Source organism: Phocoena sinus, chromosome 16, assembly GCF_008692025.1.
Source record: "Phocoena sinus isolate mPhoSin1 chromosome 16, mPhoSin1.pri, whole genome shotgun sequence".
In the NCBI taxonomy this organism is placed as follows: Eukaryota; Metazoa; Chordata; class Mammalia; order Artiodactyla; family Phocoenidae; genus Phocoena; species Phocoena sinus.
Genome location: NC_045778.1, coordinates 78076579 through 78092468, shown reverse-complemented (window position 1 = coordinate 78092468; position 15890 = coordinate 78076579). Strand labels below are relative to the sequence as shown.

The 15890-nt window shown below is 47.9% G+C and overlaps 1 protein-coding gene across 6 annotated transcripts in view; it reads left to right on the top strand.

Moving 5' to 3' along the window:
- The window catches only part of CTBP2 (C-terminal binding protein 2), a 165151-nt gene that overhangs the window by 101559 nt on the left and 47702 nt on the right, over positions 1–15890 (top strand). For all 6 annotated transcript variants that reach the window (XM_032607322.1, XM_032607315.1, XM_032607316.1 and 3 more), the window contains one exon: positions 11801–11960. In XM_032607322.1, coding sequence (XP_032463213.1) covers positions 11903–11960 — 58 coding nt within the window. In that variant the 5' untranslated portion in view covers positions 11801–11902. The remainder of the gene's footprint in view (positions 1–11800; positions 11961–15890) is intronic.

Genomic DNA, 15890 nt, shown 5'->3' with positions numbered 1-15890 from the left:
GTAGAAAATGTGTGTTAGGCCTTTGGGGGTCCGTATACTGACCCTGAGCCCACCGATGAGCAGCTTGGACTCCTAAGGCAGGAGGCACAGTGCTGCAGGGAGGGGGGCAGTCAGGAGCCTGCCTTTCCCCAGAAGGTCATCTTGTGTCATTTCCATGCGCTGTCTGGTCTGGGGACATGAACATAGTGTCCGGACGTCTGACTCCCTGGAGCCTCCTTCCCCTGTCTGTTCTTGGTCCATATCTCTTCTTGGTCTGGTATGGCCCCCGTAAGTCAGCTCAGAGCAGATTTTTAAATACCCATCACCTTGTCAAGAGTTCTTTAATAGGATTTCATGTGAAATGACAGTCAGCTGTAATTGTCTGTACAGGCGACTGTACTCACAAGCGCCCCATCCTCCCTAACCATCCCAGTGTTTGCCCTGTTGTTGAAGAATCCGGTTGATCATGACAGGAGTCACATCTAGAAAATTCTCGCGGGGAGCTTTGCTGCCTCCTCTCCCCTGTTCCAGCAACCCCTCTGCACCAAGTGAGATTTTAGCCATAGCACAGGACATTCAGGGCTGCAATCAATGCAAAAATGGCATCATTTACCCACCAAAGCCTTGGAGGCCAGCCAGGGGTCCACAGTAAAACAGGTGAAATAATTCAAGAGGACTGTTTAACCTCAGGAATACCCTGAAATTAACAAAAACAAAAGGAGCTAGTTAGCGGCTCCCTTCTTTATTTCTCGAATTTGATCAGCAAAGCTGAAATCGTGTGACGTACGAGTGTCACCCGCTTCTCCTCCCCAACCCCCAGCCCGGCCTCCAGCCACCCCCTCCCCTCGGTGGCCGGCGTGGATGCGAACAAAGCCTGCCTCCCCCTGGGTTCCGTTATATTCCTCATCCTCCACATTAAGACCGTGTTAAGCGAGATGAATGGCCGCAGGTTGTACTTCGTATTGTTAAATAGCTACATAGAAAATTAAGATTTTCCTTTCTATGACTCAGGTTAAAAAGATAAGGTTTGGGAAGAACCGCTCTTCCATCGAAAGACTTTCTGGAGCTTGGGATGTCTGATTCCCGCCTCACGTTTCCAGAAAACTCTTGTGTGAGAACTGTGGGCTTCTGAATGCCTCCATGGCTACAGCCCAGTGGCTTTCCTTGTACAGAAACATTACGACGGAATTTGGATATTTGTATAAAGACCCAGACGCAGAATATCTGTTGTCATGAAACAAAGTTATGGCTCTGTTCCCAAGGCCTGGGGTGGCTTTCCTGCGTGTCTGCTTTTGTGCCAGCGGCACCTCCTTGAAATAAAGGATGGGCCACCCACCCCACCCCCCCTCGTGGAGCACTCCTGTCCCTTACCATGCCCTGGAGTGATGCCCTGGGACATGGGCGCGGATGAGCTGAGCTGCACGAGAGTTGTGCCCGGGTCCTGGGAAGCTGTCTCTTCCCGGCCGGCCTGCGCACCTCAGGCTAGGCTGCAGGTTCGGGGCAGGGTTGCTCAGAAGCCTTTATTGGGTTTGGTTCTTGACTGGTGACTGTGTGACCTGTCCGGTACTGAACTCGGGAGGCTGGGTCCCTACTCCCTCGGGCACATGGTCAGGTTTGGAGTGAGCTCTTCTGCTTGTGTTTGAGATAATCTTTCCGGATACTTGGTTTCTGGAAAGAGACAAAGAGTCCCAGCAGTCCGTCCTTCGCATTGATGATAACTTTATCTCTACTGGACAAGTTTGAACCCCCTCTCCTGTCAGCCTGACCTGGGCCTTACCTGCTGGCCTCTCTTAGCCTCACCTAGGCCACCAGGTAGCCCATGTGCCTCACTGGGTTGTCCACCGTGAAGTGGGCTGTACAGAGTACCCTCCCCCCCAGGAGGTCAAAGCGAATCCCACTTAACGGGGTTTGGAACAAGATGGGGAGGGGCTTGTGGTGTCAGCCGCAAAGCAAGAAGGGCAGAGAGGCTCATCCAGAAGGCTTCCTGGAGAAGGCAGAATCCCACCCCAGGATCTCTGTGTGGGGTCCTTCCAAAGGTATCTCCTGCTGCGTCAGGTCAAGACTAAGCCGTGTGGTCCAGCGGCATCTGTTGCTATGGCACCCTTGGCTTTGAAATGGTAGTGAGAAAGGATGCTGGTCCTGTGGAGGCGTGGGGGTTGGATGGGGTGTGTGTCCCCTACTTCAGCACTGATGGACTGCACCAGCCCCTCCTTTCCTTCTCCAACCTGAACCATTTGGGTGCCCTGCAGGTGTGGAGAAGAGAGCTGATTTTACTGCATCAGTGTGTCGGCTTCTTAGAACTTGGTGATCAGAAAAGACTAGACAGGTCAGCTGTCCCTCTGCGGTGGTCAGCCTGGCAGGTAGAAGCCAGCATCCATAAAGGTTGCGACTGTCAGGTTCAGGGGCCCAGAGACAAGGCCCCACCTCCCAGCCGGTGCCACTGGCCAGAATCAGTTCCTGAATAAGGTTGGAAAAAATCTGTTTTTTTCCACCTTCTTCTCCAAATTAATGTCTACTGAAAAGGCTGTGTATCCTGAGGTCATACACGTTTCACAACAAACGGATCCCGGGTTGAGGAGAACTGAGCAATCACCAGTTAAGCAGGTGTGTGTGGTGCCCCGGGAGCTGTGGTTTGTAATGGAAACCCTGACGCCCTTTGCCCAGGCCCACCTCAAGCCTTTGCTCTCTTTATAAGTTACATCTCTGCCAAGTTGTTTTCATCTTTCATCACTGTGGCTCCTTCCTCGTTGATGTATCTTTACACAGGAAGCATGGATATAATGGAAAATCATCCTTCAGGTGGCCCTGGCCTTTCCTGGATCAGGACCCCAAGCCCATGGCTGAGAGCCTCCCTTCTCCGTGACCCGCCTCGCCAGCGCCTGAACTTCAGCTCTGAAAGGGCAAACCTCAGTTGCCAGCCTAGGAGATAGACAGCAGGAGGGCAGCCGCCGTGTTCCCCTCCCTTGGCTGGTCGTGTTGCTGAAGGCTAAACACCTGTTGCTTTAAGGGAGATTGGAGGTCTCTTCTGTCCCTTTTGCATCCTGAGATTGAGGGGACATGCAGTGTGTCATCCTGAAGCCATCTCAGACCTTTCCTTTTGGGGGTATCTGGTCTCACTTTCTCCAGGTTCTTGCAGAGTCCAGGTTGGGATTGAGATGAGCAAGGCGAGCCTTGGCAAAGCGGCTCAGGTCTCTGCAGCCTCGGGAAGGCCGTGCAGGGTGTGCAGTGCCCTCTGCTGGCCAAAGGGCCCCATCGCTGGGCACCAGGCCGCCGCTGGGTGGACCTGCTCCAGGGAAGGGCTTGAACAGAAGGTGGGCCCTCACCGGTGGTTTCCAGCTGGCTTTGGGAGTGAGTCGAGACTGCAGAGCTCACGCTGTTGAATGTTTCCAGACTGCACAGTGTCAAGAGACACATGGGCTGGGATCTCACAAGGACAGCAAAGCAGTTGTGTCCCCTAAGGAAAGGGGATACTCCGAGTAGCCAGTCTAGGATTTAGGGCCACCCAGTAGCAAGAAATCAAGAGGCAGACGTCTTCAAAAATCTCAGGGGTTTCCCTGGTGGCGCATTGGTTAAGAATCCGCCTGCCAATGCAGGGGACACGGGTTCGAGCCCTGGTCCAGCAAGATCCCACATGCTGCGGAGCAGCTAAGCCCGTGCGCCACAACTACTGAGCCTGCGCTCTAAAGCCTGTGAACCACAACTACTGAGCCCATGTGCTGCAACTACTGAAGCCTGTGTGCCACAACTACTGAAGCCCGCATGCCTAGAGCCCGTGCTCCAAAACAAGAGAAGCCACCGCAGTGAGAAGCCTGCGCACCACAACGAAGAGTAGCTCCCGCTCCCCGCAACTGGAGAAAGCCCACATGCAGCAATGAAGACCCAATGCAGCCAAAAATAAATAAATTAATTAATTAATTTTTAAAAATCTCACATCAAGGTTTTTAAACATTTAGGATCTCATCATTGCTATTTGTTTGATAACCAACTAATTCCTTTAAATACAAGTGCAATTCATATATGTTAGAATAAGCCAAATAATCCAAAGTTGCCTTTAAAATGTGAAATCTTCTTTACTCCCCACCTGGCACCTCCACCTCCATTCCATAGACTGTTTTAAAGTTTAGCACAAGTTTAACATATAACCTCCAGTTAGCTGTCTCCTGGTGGCTCCTCCTGCCTTGGTGGCCCCCAGGTCCAAGCCCCTAGTGGCCACCAGTTATCCAAGCTCTTATTCTGCACTGGACCACAGCAAATGGATGTGGGTGCACAGGCGTTTCACAGCCTGCAGACATCACCTTCAGGTGACCTTTGGGGCACAGAGTGGCCACCCCAAAATCCTCACCACGGCCAGCGCTCCTCTGCAGGCGTTTTATGAGACGTTCCCAGACTTTCCGACGTTCTGGATTCTTCCTCTGTATGGTGTTCACTTTTACTTGCTCAGATATAAACTTGTTATAATAATTTCTTGCATGTAATATGTAAAAAAGGATGAGTCATCTGGTCAGGATGGAACTTCCTCTGTCCGCACAGAAACTGAGGATACTCATCCCTTCGCCCTGTTCAACCAGACTTAGCTACAGATCAAAAGTGCCAGAGGAGGAAAGGGTCAGAAAATTGGGAAAGGAGAAATTCATCCGTGTTTCTGGGATTCCTCAGTCTCAGCACAATGGAAATAAAGGGGTCACGTAACACCTCTTAATCGGGATGAGGGTTTGCTTATTTGCCTTTTACCTCTTTGTTTCATTTTGTTTTGCTTTTATTTTTAAAGAACGCTTTAGTGTTAGAACGAATATATTTATTTTTAAAGCATATTTGTAAGTCAGGTGCTTTAAAAATGTGTGAAAATCCTTACCACAGAAGCATCTTACTTTCTTCACCAACACTTAATTTTAAGCATGACACAAATAAAACAGCCCGTTAGGAAAATCATGAATTGTTTCTGCCCAAGCCCTCTGTTCTTGATGAAAGCTTTTAGCAAGCGAAAATATTTAGAATTCTTGAGTTTTGCATTTAACACCAGGAGATGTATTTTCTAAATCTAAACCGGGCAGAAGGATTCACTCAGAAATTGTTTGCTGGCTGAGGAGGTCGTCCCAGGAAGCGTGGTTTTCACATAGGCAGCCTCCAGCCTCACCCCAGCACTGCGATTCCACCTGCTAAAAGACTTGCTTTCTGTGTTTCATGGCTGTCACAAGCTCAATATAGATTACAGAGTCTTCATTTTTCATTTCTCTGTCTCCTTCAGATTGGTGGCAGATTTTGACCTGGCCTGAATTGTTGAATTGTATATTTGTGTGTGTGTGTGTGTGTGTGTGTGTGTATAATTATTTTTAATCTTCTGTATATTAATCCAGTTGGGTAAGCATGTTCATATGTCCTAGTATAGAAATGTCATTGCTTGGTTTCGGGGTCCATCATAACATAGTGTAAACACTGGCTTGCCCTTTTCAAATTCCATCTGAGTCGTGAAGCCTGCCTGACCTCTGCTGTTGGAAGGGGCGGTGGCCTGGTGCTAATAGCTCTTGAGCTATCTGCACTTTTCACTGGGACATTGGTGTTGCATCAGCCCCAGGGGATCAGAGGGTGGGGCCCATGGATCACATGGAGGGCATGTGACCAGGGTGTGACCTTGTCACCCTAGGGTTGGGCTGCTGGGCATTCCCTGGGGAAATATGAGCCGCCTTGCCCAATGGGGGAGGCTCCAGGAACCAGAGTGAAGCTCCGGTGTGTGTTGAAGGGTCTTGCTGGTAACCCCTGGGGTGGGGGAGGGGAGCTGTCCCTGTGCCCTTTTTAATGCCACTAGATGCCTGAACCATATGTTTCTCCTCCTCCCCCCAAAACCTAAATATGCCCCAAAGCTACTGAGCTATAATTAGGGAGCAGCAGTTGTTTTGGGACATCGACAAAATTGACTTCAGTAAATTCATTTCCGGTAACAGATCTTCCCCCAAAGCTTCTTTTCTTCCTTAAAGTGTAGTTTTAACTATTTTGTTATTAACTAGGGTATTATGTCAACCATTTAACCGAAGGCTAAGCCCCTGTTTTTCCCACTGATGCCTCCCCCCTGTAGAACGTTTCTTTTGTTCCATCTGGATTTTAATTGGTCCTTCAGGTATGGTTGACAAAACAAAACCCACATCCATCTGTTCAGAGGATTCTACCCAGCTTGTCATCTGTTGTTCACCTTTGTTGGCTTCTGAAGATTCTGGAATAAGTTCTTTTTCAGGTAGCCTGAAGCCCTGTGGCTTTATTTGGGACGAGATGAAGAATCAAGAGGGTTTTTTGGTCATTGGTGGGCCAGCGTTCTCAAGGCACTATGAAAACGCACTAACCCTGTGGATCCGCTGGATGACATCCCACCTGCAGGGTCCTTGCCTGTGGCAACAAGTGCTTGGTGTTGCCTTAACCTGGATGGTGCCTCCCTGCTGGGTCATTCAGAAGTTGGTAAATGGCCCTGTTGCCACATCAGGAGAGCCTTGTAGGCCGTGGTAGAGGAGACCCAAGGAGTTATGTCATTCCTTTAGGGATCCCAGGCTTGGAAAGTTGGGATACCTCATGCACCAATGCTACTGGGGCTGCAGGAGCTTCTTCTACTTGCCTTGGGTCACGGGGCAACCTCTCAGACTTTAAATCTCCCCCTGACCCCCACTTGCAGGTTTAACAATGGAACGTATTCTAAAGACTTCCCGGGGTTGACTCGGAGAACTTCGGCAATACTGGCTTAACTACAATAATATTAATTTATTATCATATCATAAAACTTGGTTTCTCTATTGACATAGTGTTTAAGTAGATTTCCTTAAAAGAACTGAAGGCTCTCCTCACGTTTAACTGGTTTCAGGGGAATTTTCATTTTGAAAGACACCATTGAAGACATCATTTACTTTGTGTAAATTCCTTCGTCTGCCTAATCTTTACAAAGACTAGGAACCAGAATAAAGAAACTGAGGGGGTCTTAAAAACTTATCTGAGATGTTAAGAATGTAAATTAGTGATGACTGAGTTTCTGTGTACTGTAGTGCTTTGGTCCTGGCAGGCAGGGCTGCTAACGGTCATTCAGTAAAGATAACCTGCCCAGATTTTAGACCGTGATTGATGAGGGGTAGCCTTTTGTTTTTCACGACCTCACTTTGGATGTTTTGCATTTGTTTGTAAAATGAAGTCTTCCTTTTTGTTCTCCCTTTTCTTAACTCTCATGCTTCTTTTTGAAGCCCACAAGTGGACAAATCTTCCATACCTGTATCTTCTTTCTAGTAATCAAGAATCTCTAAGTAGCTTTCTTATGCAAGCATCTTTCCCCTTCTGAAGTAACTTGAATTCCCTGACACCAGATCTTTCAGCCCTAGATCACACCCCTCATTTCAAGCTAACAAAACTTTAGGTAGACCTTTCTGTGGTTTGCCCTGTGATTTTAGTATCTGTCTTTTGGGAGAGAAGGTAGTGTTTTTTTCTTGTCAGGTTTGTCAGCGGTACACCCTTCCTACTTGTGAAAAGACCTGAATTGGCTTTTTTTTTTTTTTTTTTTTTTTTTTTTTTAACATCTTTATTGGGGTATAATTGCTTTACAATGGTGTGTTAGTTTTCCGCTCTATAACAAAGTGAATCAGCCATACATATACATATGTTTCCCATATGTCTTCCCTCTTGCGTCTCCCTCCCTTCCACTCTCCCCATCCCACCTTCCAGGCTGTCACAAAGCACCGAGCTAATATCCCTGTGCCTTGCGGCTGCTTCCCCCCAGCTATCTACCTTACTACGTTTGTTAGTGTGTATATGTCCATGACTCTCTCTCGCCCTGTCAAAACTCACCCTTCCCCCTCCCCATATCCTCAAGTCCGTTCTCACAGTAGGTCTGCGTCTTTATTCCTATCTTACCCCCTAGGTTCTTCACGACATTTTTTTCCCTTAAATTCCATATATATGTGTTAGCATACGGTATTTGTCCTTTTCTTTCTGACTTACTTCACTCTGTATGACAGACTCTAGGTCTATCCATCTCATTACAAATAGCTCAATTTCATTTCTTTTTAAGGCTGAGTAATATTCCATTGTGTATATGTGCCACATCTTCTTTATCCATTCATCCGATGATGGGCGCTTAGGTTGTTTCCATGTCCTGGCTATTGTAAATAGAGCTGCAATGAACATTTTGGTACATGACTCTTTTTGAATTTTGGTTTTCTCAGGGTATATGCCAAGTAGTGGGATGCTGGGTCATATGGTAATTCTATTTGTAGTTTTTAAGGAACCTCCATACTGTTCTCCACAGTGGCTGAACCAATTCACATTCCCACCAGCAGTGCAAGAGTGTCCCCTTTTCTCCACACCTCTCCAGCATTTATTGTTTCTAGATTTTTTGATGATGGCCATTCTGACTGGTGTGAGATGATATCTCATTGTAGTTTTGATTTGCATTTCTCTAATGATTAATGATGTTGAGCATTCTTTCATGTGTTTGTTGGCATTCTGTATATCTTCTTTGGAGAAATGTCTATTTAGGTCTTCTGCCCATTTTTGGATGGGGTTGTTTGTTTTTTTGTTATTGAGCTGCATGAGCTGCTTGTATATTTTGGAGATTAATCCTTTGTCAGTTGCTTCATTTGCAAATGTTTTCTCCCATTCTGAGGGTTGTCTTTTGGTCTTGGTTATGGTTTCCTTTGCTGTGCAAAAGCTTTGAAGTTTCATTAGGTCCCATTTGTTTATTTTTGTTTTTATTTCCATTACTCTAGGAGGTGGGTCAGAAAGGATCTTGCTGTGATTTATGTCATAGAGTGTTCTTCCTATGTTTTCTTCTAAGAGTTTGATAGTTTCTGGCCTTACATTTAGGTCTTTAATCCATTTTGAGCTTATTTTTGTGTATGGTGTTAGGGAGTGATCTAATCTCATACTTTTACATGTACCTGTCCTGAATTGCCTTTTGACCTTTCCTGAATTTCCCCCGAGGTTTACCTCCAGCCTCAGCAGGAGGGATGCTCCTCTCTGACTGGCGCCCGCATCCGGGGGGCCTCTCGCCGGAGGAAGGCACGAGGGGTGCTTAGAGGCCTGCTGTTGGGCACCAGATGTTCTCCTGCGTGTTCTGACCTGAGCCTCACAGCCGCTTTGGAACGTAAAGCAACGTCGTCTGCATCGTACAGACATGGAGCCTGCCAAGGCACGGTCGTTCTGCAAGCAGGTTCTAGAACTCTCTTGTCACCCACAAATACGGTGTGGAGGTTTACAATTTCAGTCAAAGTGAGACCGTGTAATACGTCCCCCTCTGGTCTTTCTTCCCTATGTGGACCTTTATCTATTGTGGTTGAACATTGACCAGATAGTGTCAGTGGATGATAGTAGTGATAACTGCAGTGGCAAAAGTTCGTGATTTATGAGTGGAGACTGGTGTAAAGTAAAGGCAGAGGTGGGCTTCCGTTGGGGGGCCCCGCCGAGGGCTCCCAGGGCCAGCGTGGCTAGCAGGGTGCTGGCATTCTCGGCGTGGACACCAGCTAGGGACGCTGCTCACAGCTCGGCTCTGAGGAGGGCCTGTCCCTGTCCTTAAGGAAGAGGGTCATGTTAATTAAAGTCCTGGTAAATAGCTCGCTCCTTCAGAGGACCAAGGAGGAAAACGTCACATACATTGACACATTCTTGCTTTCTTTTTAAGCAAGAATGTCATACATTCTTGCTTAAAAAGAAATATTGGAGGGGGGAGGGATCGATTGAGGGGAGGGGTTTGAGACTACGTGAATTAGTCCGTGGTCACTGCTGTAAAGTCCAGACCAGACTCGCCCGGTGGCCTCACGACTCTGGATGCTGTCAGCATGTCCAGTCTGAGACAGGGGTGGGTGCCGCAGCTGGAGGGGACCCCGTGGAAGGGCCAGCCACAGAGAGACCCCCACCCCACCCCCCAAAGCCACACAAGTCAGTTGCCTTTTTTTTTTTTAAAAGGACGCAGACAATTTGTGTAAGCTGATGCCTGATCTTTCCTTTGATTGCATAATCGAGATTCTACTTATCAATTTTTCAGGAAGCCATCTAATTATACAAATTAAAATTCAAAGGAAAGCAAAAAGAATGATTATGCCTCCTCGCTCGGGGAACTGGAGGAGGAGGGTGTGAAGCCCGTCTCCCCTCAGATGATAATGCTGTCATTTCTCGTCTCCAAGGCACTTCACAAATATTAACTAATCAATTCTCTCACCCTGGATGTGGCGGCTAACACGGGGTGTGTCTCCACACCAGAGCCAAGGAGGGGCCGTCCGCCGATCAGAGCCCGGGACCCGAGCAAATCAAATTTGCCAGCCAGCCTCTGAGGGTCTCTCTTGGACAGAAACCCTTGGATCAGAGGTCCTGCTCCTCTGTCTGTCTGTCTCAAGTTGACCAGTGAGAAACCACCTTCCCCCCTTTGCATGATTACCTTTCATACAGCCCAGCAAAAGTGAAACCAGAATTTTAGAAATCTGCCTGCCCCATCAACCCGGTGCCGCTCTGGCTTGCTTCAGGACGGCTTCATCTCCTCGCTTGTCTAAGAGGGTCATTCCAGGTGTGGGGAACGTCCCAGGTTTGGAAAGGGTTTGGTGTCTCTTGGATGTCGCATTAATTATTTCTGTGAGTAGAAATTGTGCTTTTTCTTTTTCCCTAGCTCTTTTTTTAAAAATCACATAATTATTGCCATAAATCTTTTCAGCCTCATTGCTGAGAAATTAGTCTTTAACTTCCGGGAAGTCGCCTGCCTTTTCATAGTGAGACCTGCATTCCGACCTTTGAGAAAGTAACTCCCAGCGTTTTGCGTAACTGATGATCATACATAATAATCCTCATTATTAACCCTGGAGCCTCTCGTTTGTCTCCTAACCTCCTCCTCATTTGCTGGGTAACTGAGGACAACTGTGTGTGTGTGTGTGTGTGTGTGTGTGGTAGTAGTTGTTGTCAGAATAACTGCAGTAATGAGTCAAAAGCTGTGGGACTTTTGGGGGTTACAGGTGATGATTTGTGGCCTCAACTGGTACATTGGCTGAGCGGGAAATGAAGGTCAGGGTCTCCCAAACGCGCAGCCCCGACTTTCTCTGCGAATTGGGCTCCCCATTCCTCAGGCGGCGTGGCATGTGGATTTCCCTCTAGAGAGGCCCAAATACCCCAGCCCCAATGGGAGACCCTTCCTCCTCTGCCTGAGACACCACGGGTGTGGGGCAGCCGATGCCAGCTGTGGCTCCCTCTGGATGCAAGGAAGGCTCCGGAAGGTGGCACTGGTCAAACCTTGGTTAGGTGGTGCATGCCTTCCTGCCCTGTTCTCAGGCGGTGGGGCAAGGGGCTTGTGTGGTGCTGAGCGGTGGCCAAAGGGCAGTTTTGAAAGGTTTTGTGAACCTCCTGGCAGAAGGCCTTGAGAGAGTAGTGGCAGCTGGGTGTCTGCATCTCGGTCCAGAGGCCCCTGGGATGTGTTCCTAGGTGGTGTGGGTTGATCTGTGACTCCGCCCCTCTGCGGTTCACAGAAGTACAGGACCAACCCCACTGGCTATAGCTTGGTCTCTGGCATTCGAGTACAAAGTATTATGACGCAGGCTGGTCAGTAATTGGTGTTTACAGCCCCGAAGTCAAAAGCAAGAGATCCAGATGCTGCCATTTACCACGTTCAGGAACCAAAGACAGTTGTGCGTGTTCGTGTGCTTCCCCCAGAGGTGGGAGACTGTCCCATGGACTTGGAGCAAATCCATCTCCAGCATTTGAGGAGGACAGCAAGCGCCCAAGGGCAGGTCCCCTTGTAGCAAGTGGCAGCCACGCCCGAATGACCTGTCATCCTTGCCCCCAGGGTGTCCAGAGAGTAAGGCTTCTTTTCTCCTTGTTTCAGGGCGCGTAGTGGCGTAATGCCCGCAGACTCCTGCGAGGGCCCCTAAGTTCTTAGAGGACCGCTTTGCCTTTTGAATCAGAGAGGTGCAAAGTTCGATAAAGAATGGCCCTTGTGGATAAGCACAAAGTCAAGCGACAGCGATTGGACAGAATTTGTGAAGGTAAGAGCCAGCGTGATTGGCGGTTTTTCACCAAAGACGCGTAGACCCGCCCTGGAATCCTGCAGCTGGTCTCCTAGCCAGGCTGCGACCCACACCCCACCCCCAGCACTTCCCACCGTCCCACACGCTCTGCCAGTGTCCTTGGTGGTGTCCTTGGCGTGGTCAGTAGGCCTGACCTTCAAGTAGGCTGAGGCCCGCTTCCAGGGCAGGGGTGGGGCTAGAACAGAAGTTGGGAGAAGCAGGCCCTGAGGTCCATTTTGTCCCAAGATCATTTTGCACAAGAAAGACACTGCATATTAGGACCATCTTTTTTTTTTTTTTTTTTTTTTTTTAACTTGCCGAAGTTTCTGGACTTTATCTGTTTTGAATTAAAAGATTTACCAGCACAAATTCTGAGATATTCCATAGAAGCCCAGCATAGCCCCTCATGATCTGTTCACATCCCTGGTATCTTTGAAAAATGTCTGAACGTTTTTTATTCATGAAAGGAAAAATAAACAGGATTAAAATCTAGTGGAAACCCGGGGACAAAACTCTGAGATGTGGATTGAGCACCGTCCTCTCCTCGTTAGGGAGTGGTTAGAAATCCAGCGCCAGTGGACCTGGGCTTGGCGTGAAGTGCTCCTAGCCGGCTGGTGTCCGTGCTGTCGGCTGGGTTTGGCTTGGCGTGGTTTCCCGTGACCTCACTGCAGGGTTTCTCTCAGGAGGGGAGCTGCTGGGCGGGGTGGGCTCAGCAGCCCGACCCCCGAATAAATGCTGGCACACCAGTTGGCCAGTTCACTCAGGCCCAGGAAAGCATCTCCCAGGAGCCGTCCATATGGAACTGTTTGTAGATGTGGCTCAAGCTAGCGGTGTGGAGGCATTAAAGGCGTGTTCTACTGTGTGACTGTCTGCCCTGCAACAGCTCCGACCTAAAAGAATTTAGGAGCACTGACTGTCCCTCCACATACATCCCTGGGATTCTGCTGCAGTGTAAGGGGTTTGGGATTCAAGGATTTTGTTTTTTTTTAAATATTAAAAAAATTTTCAAACCTACAGAAAGACTGATAGAATAGTACAACGGACACTGGTATACCCATCAGCTGTATTTACCAGTTGATAACATTTGTTATCGCTTGCTTTCTTCTTATAGAGATACGTGTGTATGAATGGATGGAGGATGGATGGATGGACTTTCCCAGAACCATCTGAGAGAAATGTGTAGTGCAGCAGTTTATCCCTAAGTACCTATGGCATGTATTAGAGGCTCCTTTCCTGCATAAACACACCACCATCATCACCCCCAGGAAACTGGACCTCATCACAGCATTATCTAACATAGATGGTACATGCACATCTCCCCCACACGTCTGTTTTAGCTGGTTTGTTTGCCTGTGTGCAGCAACCTATCAAGGGACATAGGTGGCATTTAGTTGTCATGTCTCTTTGGTCTCCTTAGTCTAAAATAATTCCCTGGTCCTTTTGACTTTCAGAAGCATTGACATCATTGAAGAGCCCAAGCCAATAGGTTTGTACAATGTCCCACAATCTGGGTTCCCCTGATTGTTTGGGGGTTTTTAAATTGTACTTCTGCCCTCCTCTGGAAAGGTGCTTCATTTTTGGTACTGAGTCCCCAGTCCAGAAAGCCCTAGTGGATCAACTTTCCAAGGTTAGTATCAGGAATGTCTATGGGGCCAATTCTACCCCCCACCCCCAACCCCAACCCCAGTATTTATCTAGAGGTAGCACATCTGAGACAAGAATGGGATTGAAGCACCAGGGGCCTTTCCTCTCCTTGGCCAGGGTGGTCGGTGACAGCAAAACCATTGGCGGTTCTTTCGCACCCTCTCTCCCAGGCATGGTTTACCAGTCCCCAGCGTATTTTTTATAACAAATTCCAGCATCTCCTTTATCCATGAACGGTGTTCCTGAGACAGTTGCAGTGGTTTGTTTTATCTTTAATTTCTCAATAGCCACTATCAAGATACACGCATGACATGAAGTTACTCAAGTGTAATTTACAATCCAAAGTTACTCAAGTGTAATTTACAATCCATGATCCCAAACAGTCACTTGGTGTCCCATGAAGTATAACAGCTGTTCCAAGATGCTTCATTGGTGCTCCTTGTATTTATAAGCTGGTTTAGTGCCGTTAATGGTCAGGACAGGTGGTCAGGACATCCGTTTCCCAGGTCCTACCAGCGAGGTACAGAGCAGTTGGTGATTTGCGCCCAGGCAGTCTGCTGTTCTGTATTTGGGCTTTTGCCCTTGAATCGGCACGTGGATTCCGTTATTTCTTCCTCCTGAAAGCCTCACACACCTCCGTCCCTGACTTTGGATGCTCAGCACTCTCTGTTCTGTAAACCTGAACTAACTGTTCTTGAATGTTCTCCTTGGAAGTCCAGCAGGCTCAGCAAACAATTCTCTCCTTCCCGCCGCCCACACCCCAGGGACTTCCTGTATCCACCCCCCCACCTCTCTCTCTCTCTCTCCTCTCTCTCTCTCTCTCTCTCTCTCTCTCTCTCTCTCTCTCTCTGTCTCTCTCTGTCTCTCTCTCTGTTTTTTGTTTTACGATTAAAGCCATGAAGCTGCCCTGCTCTGCTCCAGGCTTGTAGGAGATTTTTCTTCATACTCTTGGGTCTGTAGAAACACACATTCCTTCAAATTCTTCCCTCCCGCCTGCTGCCAACCCCAATGCAAATCCCTGGCTTTGGGTCCCAAGCCAGACAAGGCTTCTGATGCCCTCCAGGGTCTACCCCCCACCCCCACCCCTTGGATGAACCGTTTTTCTCCAGCTGAGCCAGTCTGGTGGGATCTGAGCATCACCCCTGTGCCAGTACTGCTTCCAGAATCCCTACCTGCCTCCCAAGGCCCAGTCCCTTCCTCCCTGAAACCTTTCACAGCAGCCCTTGGGGTCTCTTCCTTCTGAACTGCAGTCCCCTTGTGACCCGGTCCATCAGTCTTCATGTGCCCAGAATCTATCTGCACCTTTGCGCCTCTAAGGGGATGTTTCTGCTCGAGATTAAGCAAAGTATAGAGGATAGCTTCGCTTCTCGCCACCCAAAGTCTTCGGGACTCCATCCAACTCCGTTAGAATAATGGTCTTTCAAGCTGACTTAAAAGCCAGATTGTTTTCTTAAAGCAATCCTTCTGTTTTGATATTTGTAATTTGTTCTGTGCTCTTTCCTGATGTCTGATATCAAATAATCCTAGAGTGCTGTTGTGTGACGGTTTTGTGGAGCAGAGTCTGCTGATAGACTGGTCAGACCAAATTGCAGTCTCTCCTCTTTGTTGTACAATGTAGGTCTTGGTTTTCCCCTGTGTTTAGTTTGCTGGCATAATTGAAATATTGCATTTATGAATTGCACCAGTCAGAGAGTTTTAATACGTAACTGCATCATGGCAGAGCTGGTTTGATTAGCCCCAAGTATTTGTTGGCCAGAGAAGAGGGCTTGCTATCCCTCATCACTGCGAAAGTAACCCAGAAAAGCATTTTCTGGCGCCTAGGTTTGTAGAACGGTAATACACCACAGTGGGCTTGCTGATGACTTTTTGTTACAACACCTTATTGTGTGTTACGGTACAATAAATCACTAAACACCATTCTTTCCTGTTGCTTTTGAAAACGTAATTTGGAAAAAAAAGTAGATATTTCATCTTCATTTTGCTTGAATGTCTTATATGTGTGGAAAAATGGTCCTGAGGATTATATCAGCTGAGCTGTGATCAGTCCCCTTCATCACATAATTCAGGAGAGGACTTCTTTCCTCTGCAGGAAAAAAAGAAATGATATGAACCTCCTTTTAAATAAACAGTCGAATTGAACATTCCTTACCTTTGGGATGTTCTTATGAGAACAGAGAATAAAAGGCGGTGAGGAAGATGGGCGGGTTGGTTGGATGGATGTGGGAGAAATAGAGGCCAGCCTCTATTGTCTATTAAATTGTCTAA